Here is a 10,961-nt window from a genome sequence, read left to right on the forward strand (position 1 = left end):
GCAGTTACCATGCCGTAGAAGGGCCTAGGATTTGATATCCACTCAGGTCAGTGTGTGATGAATGATGTCACTATAGTTAGCGTGATGTCTTGCTAGGCTGGTGTGCTGTATGCATAGAAATAGAATCTAACTTAATTTAATTCTATTTCTATGGGTGTACTGTATGTTCATGTTGCTGCATAGATAGATAACAATATTTTTTCCATTTGTTTCAAGTTGCCATAATCAGTATAACCTATTCTTCTTCTTTTTTTTTACCAATGCAAATATTTACTTTTGAATATCCTGTGGTATTGTTTTATCGGATTTTGCTTCATATTCATTCAAGACCAAGAAGTGTCAATTGACCTCTCGCACAATAACTTTTATTTGAATGGAAATACATGCAGACAATTGTGCCACAGCCACAAATTGGTATAGAATACCTACTCATATGGTTGTGGTCACATTTCCTTCTGAACTCATGCTGTGAACTCATTAAGGACATTTCACATTTACCATGGGGGTTTTCATGGTAGGCCTATCCAATGAATCACTATTGAATCAAGCGGATGAAGGGGGAAGCCATTCACTGTAACATGTCAATGTTGTTGATGAGACAACAGGAAGTTGACTGTTAGTCTCTGAATGTCGGGCGTCCGCCCTCAGCCTCGTGTCTGTGCCTTAAAGTATTACTACACGGAGGATAAGAAAATAGTTTGGGGTTTGTCTTTGGAAGGAGCAAATGAAACTTGCACTGCCTCAAAATATGTTCCATATTTTTGCCATAAACTTATGGGAGGTTTTTTTGTTTCTTTTACAAAATGCAAAGATGTTACTCTCTCTCTCAAGTGCGAGTACATATACTGTACAGTACAAATCAATGACACCATGAATGCAATGAGTCACACATTGAGGTTCTAGTGAAGGCGAGGGGGTGGGGGGCCGGGGGTCTGGGGGTGACACGGTCAGACAGCAGACTCAGGACATTCTAGCATACAGTATTATCATTATAAGTTCCAGCTTCCTCTATCTGCCTGGTTGGGGAGTAGAGTAGTCAACATGAGAACTGCCTCATTTAGATTCAGACACTGTGAGTCATCGGCAACAGCCTTGTTAAAGGAGATAAGACAACCATGTACTAGGTGAGGTGTGACTGCCATCCAGCAGTATCTTGCCAGTCCAATAATTCTCACATAAGAAACTGCATGGCTTAGTCAAAGAGGAGTGTGTGTGTGTGTGTGTGTGTGTGTGTGTGTGTGTGTGTGTGTGTGTGTGCGTGTGCGTGTGCGTGTGCGTGTGTGTGTGTGTGTGCGTGTGTGTGTGTGCGTGCGTGTGCACGCATGTGTGTGTGTGGGCATCCTCTCAAGGCTATAGGCTATAACCTAACTTATTAGGCTATAACTGCCTAATGTCACCACCGGATTGGTATTGTTCTTAACCTGACATTGTATTTGCTTGAACAAAGATGGCAAATGTTTTGTTGACTCTCAATTGATGTCTGCAGAAACTTGTATCAAGCTGTATTTTTTACCAACTCAGTATATGCATTTTATATTGAATTACATTTTTACAACACATTTGTGGATATATTTGTAATAAAATTGTACATATTGTGTTCTTCTTATGTGCTTACTTTTATTGGTTTATATTGCAATCAGGGACGTTCCTGTCAGAAGAACATTTCCTCCAAAGACACCACAGAACAAACATTATCTACAGAGATAAAACACGTTTAGAATATAAGACGTGTCTGTATGTGTGTGTGTGTGTGTGTGTGTGTGTGTGTGTGTGTGTGTGATACAGTATGCGAATGAATTCTGGTCAGGGCCACCTCCGTTTCAGGTTACGGTAAACGTTCCCCTTACCACTTCTCTTCTCTGAGGGATCATTTGCATGCGGGTTCATCAGAGGTAGTCACTCTCCAGCATCGAAACCAGTGGCTGTGATTGTGGCTGTGCCATGTATAGGCCTACAGTGAGGAATACACCTGGGCTTCTGTACACTCTTAGTTCCAAAATAGTTTTTCCACTGTCCCTGTGGGAGAATCCTTTGAGGAACCGTTTTTGGTTCTTGGTAGAAACTTTTTTCGAAGACTGTAGTGGCTTATGGCGGGGTTTGTATCAACTCAATATAACCTCTCCTCCTCTTATCCACTTTAACAATAGAAAGAGCAGCAGCAAAGTCCTTATATCACATGTTAGGACCGTGAATACGTATGTAAAATAAACGCAATTTAATATTATCATACGATATGAAAACATGTGCAATGTTTCCAAAAGTAATTGAATAAATGAGATACGAAAGTAACCACGAGTAGGGAGCTACATGTTACCATTCATTTTGTCTTTAATTGTGAATGCTGTCATAGATAAAGATAGCCTTGCGACAAAGGAATATTCCGAGATGAGGTCACGCGTGTTGTTGTAGCCACCACGGTCTTGATTAGGAGAGTGACTGTTGTATGGTTCTCACAACCAGATTGTAATATTAGTGATTATCACCATGAGTCTGAATAAATGTCACAGAAACGTGTAGCGGCCAGGAGTTTTATTCCATTGGCTTTTATTAACACATAAATCTTCTGAATTGCACAATTTGGAGAGAGAAAAAAATACATAAATGTTTCATAATTACACTATGTACAAAATGAAAACGGTTTCTGCATATTGATTCATTTTTACAGTATCTGTCAATGTGTTTTATTCGCTTTCATAATACATCAGTAAGGACTCTAACGTTTCAGGGCAAAATACTGACAAGGCCCAAACCAAATTAAACAAAATAAACATTTGAGGTTTTAAAACAAATAGAGAAATTGTGCTCAGCTTCGGGTTTAACGTATAAGTCATACATTAGAAGCAAGCAAGTACACGACAGTTATTGAAGAAACAAGTTCGTATTCAAAATGTATTGTGTGGTCCTTAATGCAAGCAAAACAGACACTGCAGCACTCAATCAAAATTGCGCAATCCTGGCAATGCAAAAAAAGCGTTGTAATAAACATGAAGCTTTCCCATTATCAAACATTATAATGACTCTGCTTCAGTCAACTCTACTCTGGTGACAATGCAGCCTTTCTCCCTTCCTCGCTCCCACGAGACTCTCAAAAATAAGAAAATAAAAATGAATAAATATATCAAATAAAACATAAAAATCCATGCGCTTTCTTTTTTCCCTCTCTTTTCTTCTTTCTGCCTTTTTCTTGTCATCTCTTTCTTGTCCTCTCTTTCTTGTCCTCTGCCAAACCCACAGTCAATATAACATTACCAAAACCGCAGAGAGAGAGAGAGAGAGAGAGAGTTTGGGGAAAATCCACATTTTTTAAACATATGCATTTCTAGTTCCTCTTTTGTTCTGTTATTAAAAGCAGCATTTGGACCAATCACAGGGGAGAGTTGGTCCGCCCAGTCTCTGAGTGGTGTACATACCTCCACGCTTCCTCTATCTCACACGCACACCACGGCTCCTCAAACACAACGCTCCGACAACTACATAAAAAAAAACGCTCCCAAGTATCACATACTGTACCACTCTCAAATGCATTCACTCCACTTTTTTATTGAAGGAACATTTACAATCAAGTCATTTTCTTTTTCACTGTCTCTCTATTTCATGGCAATTGTGTCATTTTCAGTTTGTCAATGATTCTTCTGGTCGGGGACACTCCAAAGTGCTCCAAGTTGACAGAAATATATACTGTATGTACAAATACTCCAAAAAATATATATCAGTGGGTTTTTGTCACTATGAAAATAACCTTGTCCCCAGGCGAATGCCTGGTAACGAGATTACTATGAAAATGGAAGACACAAATGAAAAAAAAGGTTCAGAAGGTTCACAGACTATTCAGTAAGAGGAGTTGCACTGTCGCTACAGTACTGCTAAGTCATAACATGAATGGTTCTGTGTGGCTCAGTTAGTAGAGTGGGTTCGATTCCCACTGGGACCATATGTACAAAGAACTGTATACACTCACTGTACTGTATGTTGCTTTGGATAAAAGCTTCTTCTAAATGGCGTACGGTACATCATCATATTATATTCCATAACCAACCTACAGTTTTCTGTGACACACAGGCATTCAGCCCCCAATCACTGCAGTGGGCTTGTCCCAAACATATTGCATGCTGACATAATCGTTATGAGTGAATGTTTGCTGTTTTAACCAGTGAGTGTGAGTGTGTGTGTGTGTGTGTGTGTGTGTGTGTGTGTGTGTGTGTGTGTGTGTGTGTGTGTGTGTGTGTGTGTGTGTGTGTGTGTGTGTGTGTGTGTGTGTGTGTGTGTGGGAGGGGGGTGTCGGGGGGGGGTCAGAGATGCTGGTGTGCTTGTGGGTCACAGTGAGCTGGTTCTGGCCTTGGGCATGGTTCTGGTCGGTCCTGTTCCTGGGCTTTTCCTGGCTCCAGCAGAGCAGATCAGTGCAAGTATGTGCTGTAGCCAACTCCTATGACTAGCTATGGTTCTCTTGCCGGCCATACATGTACGTGCCATGCAGGGGAGGCTGGTGGAGGTAGAAATCGGAGGACGGGCTCATGAAATGCACGGAATGGAATGAGGAACGGTATCCAAAACAAGTGTGTTTGAAAAATGGTATGCATCCTTCGATGTTTACCTCCACCAGCCTCCCCTGATGTAATGTAATAGCCCTCATATACGCAGGTTAAGCATGACAATGACACCCAGGTAAAAGATAAGATAGAGAGATTTGCATTCTGTTCTTTAACACCCAGTGCCTTCGTCAGGATTCTTGCCATACCTCGACTACTGTCGTCATAGGAGATGGCTACACCAAGGAATGAGGACATGCTTTGATGCCACACATTAGGAATGCATTCCTCATTCCATTCCATGCATTACAATGAGCCCGTCCTCTGATTTCTACCTCCACCAGCCTCCCCTGGGTACAGCGTGCTGTACAGCCCAGATCTGGGGCCAGGCAGGGGAGTGGAGGAGGGAGGGAGGGAGGCAGGGAGCGCCCTGTCAGAGATAGCTGGAGGAGTTTTGAAGGAAGATGCGATCAAACTCAGTGAGGATGAGCTCCACCGCCTGGTTCTGGTAGACCATGTTGATGGCCATGTTGCCATTGTCACACTCCGGGCGCATCAGGGTGGGCCCGAACACGATGCCAATGTTCTGGGTCGTCATGCGATTGGAGTCCGAGAGCTCCATCACTCTGTGGGAGGAAGGGTGGGATCGAGGGGGAGAGAGAGGGGAGGGGAAAGAGAGAGAGAGAGAGAGAGAGAGAGAGAGAGAAAGAGAGAAAGAGAGAAAGAGAGACAGAGACAGATGGGGATTAATTAACTTCTGTTACTTGTGCAATATGCCATTATGCCTAATCTTATCGTCAACAATAAAACATAGTTTATTGATTTCACCTACGGTAATAAACGCAAGCTTAAATCAAAACGATCACACCACTCCCAGAGGAACGACTACAGAACAGGGTTTGGACTTGGTGTTACATTTTGATTTCCTCCAACCAGTCTGACTTCATCTGTGTTATATTCAAACTCCTGACCACTGATGACATAAAGCTCCATGTCAGTGGTCGTTGTTTGACACTTTTATGATGCATGCAGACTATCAGGACAGCAGGGCAGCGTGAGGTAAATGTGTGTGTGTGTGTGTGTGTGTGTGTGTGTGTATTTACAGTTTGGATGTGTGCTTGTCTTTATGTGTCTTTGAACATGTACAGTACATATGTATTTGCGTTCATTTGTGAGTCTACGTACTGTATGAGTGTGTGTGTGTGTGTGTGTGTGTGTGTGTGGGTGTGGGTGTGTATGTGTGTGTTCGGAGGGGACACAGGAATGGGTTAAAGCCACAGCATGAGGCATTCTTCTAAAAATGCCATTCCCACCGAGCCACAGAGGCAGCCAGCAATTGCTCAAAACTTCCACATTAAAAAAGGAGAGGGAAAAAAGAGAGGAAGGGAAGAAAAAATGGAGAGCGGGAGAGAGGGAGAGAGGTTCCAGTGGTGGCGGCGGTGGTGTTGCTGTTGCTTCCAGCAGACGAGCCACAGCCATCCCGTGGGACTGGGGAGGGAGCGGAGGAGAGGAGGAGAGGAGGAGAGGAGAGGAGGAGAGATGCAGAGAGGGCGAGGGGGAGAGGAGGAGAAGGGTAGAGGGGGAGAGGGGGAGATTTAGGGCGGGAGATGAGAAAATGAGAAACAGAAAGGAATGGCAGTGGAGAGAGAGAGAGAGAGAGATGCAGAGTTGACAAATTTATAGACCCACACAACCTGGCACAAACATCAGGCTCACTACAGGACCATCCACCCTGACTGCATTGTGGGTCCTGTGGAAGGGGCCTTGCAGCATGAAGAACAGTTGTGCCAAAGTCATTCAGTTACTTTATGAGTGTACTTCATCATTCAGTCAGTCATCTTCATGGTCCAGACACACCTGTGGTACCTGGGTGAGCGCATGTGTAACCAATAACGCCCAAGAAGCCATGATTTATTGTCAATATTGTCATGGGTAGGGGGAGTTGTTTGGCACAAAGCCCAGCAGAGGACCGGCAAACCCTTACCGACTGGATTTTATCTTGTGTGTATATTTGTAGTACGGTTGTTATTGTTGTTGTTTCATTTTAGTTTTTGACCTTGACTGCACTACACATTTCCCTTTGGGGACAATAAAGATAATGATTGGTTGATTGATTGGTTGATTGATTGACCCCACTACCATGGTACATGACCCACAGCCTCCTCCAAGCCCACACTGTTCACTCACAGCCACTGACAGGGTACTCTGAGAGCGAGGATACTACTCCCTCTTGTGGTCAGTCTTGGGCACTGTTGCTTTACACAAACACTTAAAAGAGCCAACTAAGAAAATGAATTCTATATTTCTCCAGTGAGTACCTGCTTCTACAGTAGCATTGATGTCTAAAATTGAGAGTTCAATTAAGATCAATTCAAAGATGGTGATATGGGTCACATTCATAGACATTCATGTTTGTACATTCATACACAATCAATGGTCCAAAATCCATGATGGGACATTGACCTTACAGATATCTTGACCCTGCAACAGACAGTATTAGCACTGTATTCCTACACTTACCCTCATCATTGTTGTTTCTTGTGTGTGTTTTTATCTCAATGTAATGTGTGTTGTGACTGTGTGTGTAAAATGCATGTTTAAACTCATATGAACTTGAGACTTGTTGTTACCAGCCTGGCCAGGGCTCTCACCGTCTGAGATGACGGAAGATGAACATCAAAGTGTCGTGGTTGGGCGGGGGCATGCTCAGGACCAGCAACTTCAGACGGTCCACCTTGTCCAGGTAGTCAGACATCTCTGGAACACCAAAGGACACACACACACACAAACACACACACGCATGCACACACACACACACACGCATGCACACACACACACGCACACGCACACACACACACACACGCACAAATGCACAAACGCACACACACACACACACACACACACACACACACACACACACATGCACGCAAACAGACACAAACACACGCGTTAGATAAGAGATTAACTGTCAACTACCTAATCATTTCCTTACAGTTGCAATGAAGTCATCGTAGCTGTCATCATCATCATCATCATCATAATCGTTTCAGTATTTTAATGAGTAGAGTGAATGAATATGACTGAATGAGGGTGACTCACTGACTGTCTCGACGATGTCTGTGAAGAAGCCGAAGGGGACCAGGGGTTCAGGAAGCTCTCTGAAGAAGAGCTTGAGAGCCCCGGTGATGACGTGAACATCCTCCCACTGACTCTGGTCTAGATCAATCTTCTCCTCTGGGAGAGAGAGAGAGAGAGAGAGAGAGAGAGAGAGAGAGAGGAAGGGAAGAGAGAGAGAGAGAGGAAGGGAAGAGAGAGGGATGGAGGGAGATGGAGAGATGGAGAGGAGGGCAACAGAGAGGGATAGGGGGAGATGAAGAAAATTGTGGTCAATATCACTCTTTAACCCCCCCAACCCTCCACCCCCCCATTGCTTTTGATAGACAGGCCAGCTGGTAGGCTGTAGCAGACGGACGTGTCTGTGAAGGTGAGGCAAGAGTCAGCAGCAGAGAGACAGACAGCCTGTGGTGAGACAGACAGCCTGTGGTGAGACAGACACAGAAAACAAAACTCCGGTCCTGAACACTGTTGCCCAAACTACACTCTGTCCATCATATACACTCATAAATAGCCAAGTTCTGTTCCTGTACATGAATTTACACCGATACAATAAATGTCATATTTAAAAGTGACTACATCATTAAGGTTCATATCTGAATGATCTGAGTGATGAAATCAAATAAGGTTCGTGCAAATAGAAATAATACATAAGCTCCAGTGCTCTGCTTCGGCCACTTGGTGGCGACGATAGACTGCATCAAGGAAACACTGCACCTGATGCACGCTGCTATTTCTCTCCGTTTGGAAGATCTCTGTTCAAGGCTACACAGTGAGACCTCAGGCAGTGAGAAAGCTTTAAAGCACATTCTTTTTGACAGATTCAGCACAAGGTGTTACATTCCATAAGATCGAGCAGACAACATGTACCGCACGGTTTAGTACCAAAAATGTGTCCTTTATTTGTGCCTGTAGGGGCACCCTTTGAAAAACCTTTTTGGGTTTCATGTTGAAATATGTGGGCTTGTAAGCATGTAGGCAACATCTATCTTACAGTAGGTGACGGTGGTTGTGTAAGCATGTATGCAGTAAGCATGTACACAGGTATGCAGTAAGCATTGTCACATGTATGCAGTAAGCATGTACACAGATACATGTCGGAAGGCTGCATGTTGGTTCAGAACCACGTTTGTCTGTCTGTCTGGGTCTACCTTGCACCAACTCCGCAGGGAACATATAACGTCCATCAGTGGTCACCGCTCGCTCTGCAAAAAGCAACAGTCATTTAATGGGGTTACCTCATCCACAGTGGAGGGGCCCTGGACATGGACGGTGACATATAGGGTACATATGGCAGGTAAGTAGGACACATTTCACATTTCAGATACATCACATCTCTTGTCCTTCTGTCTCTTTCAGACCCAGGTCAAAGACGTTGAGTATGTCAAGCACTTTGAATGCACTCGATTTAGTTTGCTCAGTACAATGGATCAGACATGGGTTCAAATTTGCAATCATTTCAGATCAGCTGTGCTTGATTGAGTTTGCCTAGCGCAATGGGGCCAAAAGTGCAAACCCCACTCTTTAGAAAAGATTCAAAGACTATTACAACCCGGGTCCCAAAAAGTGAAAAGTTGGAGGCTTTCCCTCTGTCTTACCATGGTTGACCAGGAAACGGAGTTTCTGGATCACTGCCAGGTTACCGCTCACTCTGTAGATCCCGTCTGTCTCCAACCCTGAGACACACACACACACACACACACACACACACACACACACACACACACACACACACACACAGGTACAGATGTAACCATGGCAACAGCAATTGACCCTAAAATCACCCTGTAACAGATCAGCTCAGCATGGTCATAAATGTATAATAAACCATAGATATGGAACACTGCATTATCTCTGTGGAGTAAACACTGTCTTCTCTTCTCGCTCTCTCTCTCTCTCTCTCTCTCTCTCTCTCTCTCTCTCTCTCTCTCTCTCTCTCTGCCCTCACACATAACAGTGCTGTGTTTGTACTCCTACCAGATGAGTGTTTGTGGTTTGTTCCAGTGAGTTGGTCTGTGGAAATGGAGGAGTGGACGTAGCTGATGGACTGAGCCAAACTCGTTTGGACAGTCTCTTCGTCCGTTTAGCCAATTAGAAACCAAAAAGTGGTCGTGCCTCTGTTTGTTTAATGACACGTTATGCGGATCGATTCAGATAGTGACTTCATACTCATCGGTTTTGTCCGTTTTGTCCGTTTTGTCTGTTTGACTAGTGTGGCCACGGCCTTAGAGGTAAAGGAGAGGTCAAGGGTGAATGATATGATGTTATGTAACTCCTCTCTACAGCCTCAGTGCACAGCCTGATGAAGCGAAGCACTGTGTTCACTTACTTACTTACACACACACACACACACACACACACACGTAACTGTACCTCTCCTCTCCACGGCCTCAGTGCACAGCCTGATGAAGCAAGGCACTGTGTTCACTTACTTACATAACACACACACACACACACACACACACACACACACACACACACACACACACACACACACACACACACACACACACACACACACGTAACTGTACCTCTCCTCTCCACTGCCTCAGTGCACAGCCTGACGAAGCGAGGCACTGTGTTCTTCTCCCGCTCACAGAGCATCTCCAGACGACACCCAAACACCTGGTCTGTGGACACACACACACACACACACACACACAGGTATAGCAATCCATCGATAATGACGATACACACCCACAAACACAAACACACACCCACCCAAGGCACTGCTCGATCTACACAGGGTCATCTGAGGTAACACCCCGCAGAGCAGTCCCCCCAGCAGGTAGGACTGGTTCAGTGTTAGCATTCTTCTGGCTCAGACTGGTTCAGTGTTAGCATTCATCTGGTTCAGACTGGTTCAGTGTTAGCATTCATCTGCTACAGTAGGTGAGCTCACCCTTGATGAGGCCCTTCTCATGCAGGGCCTGGAGAGGAGGTCTCTTGAGGATCAGCTTCTTCAGACGGCTCTTCACTCTCTTCTTCTCTGTGTTCTCCAGGTTGGAGATGGAGCGTGGGACTGCAACAGGAGAGACGGGGAGACGTGAGCTAAGGTGCTGTACTGGACGTGGGTTGGAGGTTTGAAACCGTGACTTAGGAAGAGGCCACGGGAGGGATAGGGGACGTGAGGTTATCTACACATTCTCGAATTCAATGGGTTGGAGGGGATAAGGGAGAGGTAGTAGAGATGGAGAATACTATAGAGATGAATATAATCATTTAGGCCATTTAGCAGAAGCTTTTATCCGAAGCAACTTACAGTACAGTGAGCGCGTGCATTTTTTGTTGTTGATAGGGTCCCAGCGGGAATCAAACCCA

At 44.6% G+C, this 10,961-nt stretch overlaps 1 protein-coding gene across 3 annotated transcripts in view; it reads right to left on the minus strand.

Moving 5' to 3' along the window:
* Nucleotides 1-4,154: 4,154 nt before the first annotated feature.
* Nucleotides 4,155-10,961, minus strand: part of arhgap9 (Rho GTPase activating protein 9) — a 25,594-nt gene continuing 18,787 nt past the window's right edge. For 2 of the 3 annotated variants that reach the window (XM_083669236.1, XM_083669234.1), the window contains 7 exons: nucleotides 10,543-10,662; nucleotides 10,172-10,270; nucleotides 9,239-9,316; nucleotides 8,792-8,845; nucleotides 7,626-7,760; nucleotides 7,178-7,283; nucleotides 4,155-5,152 (listed from right to left, as the gene is read on the minus strand). In XM_083669236.1, the coding sequence (XP_083525362.1) occupies nucleotides 4,960-5,152; nucleotides 7,178-7,283; nucleotides 7,626-7,760; nucleotides 8,792-8,845; nucleotides 9,239-9,316; nucleotides 10,172-10,270; nucleotides 10,543-10,662 (785 nt within the window). In that variant the 3' untranslated portion in view covers nucleotides 4,155-4,959. The remainder of the gene's footprint in view (nucleotides 5,153-7,177; nucleotides 7,284-7,625; nucleotides 7,761-8,791; nucleotides 8,846-9,238; nucleotides 9,317-10,171; nucleotides 10,271-10,542; nucleotides 10,663-10,961) is intronic. The other variant, XM_083669235.1, reaches the window with a different exon arrangement.

This window comes from Argentina silus (genome assembly GCF_951799395.1).
Source record: "Argentina silus genome assembly, chromosome: 4".
In the NCBI taxonomy this organism is placed as follows: Eukaryota; Metazoa; Chordata; class Actinopteri; order Argentiniformes; family Argentinidae; genus Argentina; species Argentina silus.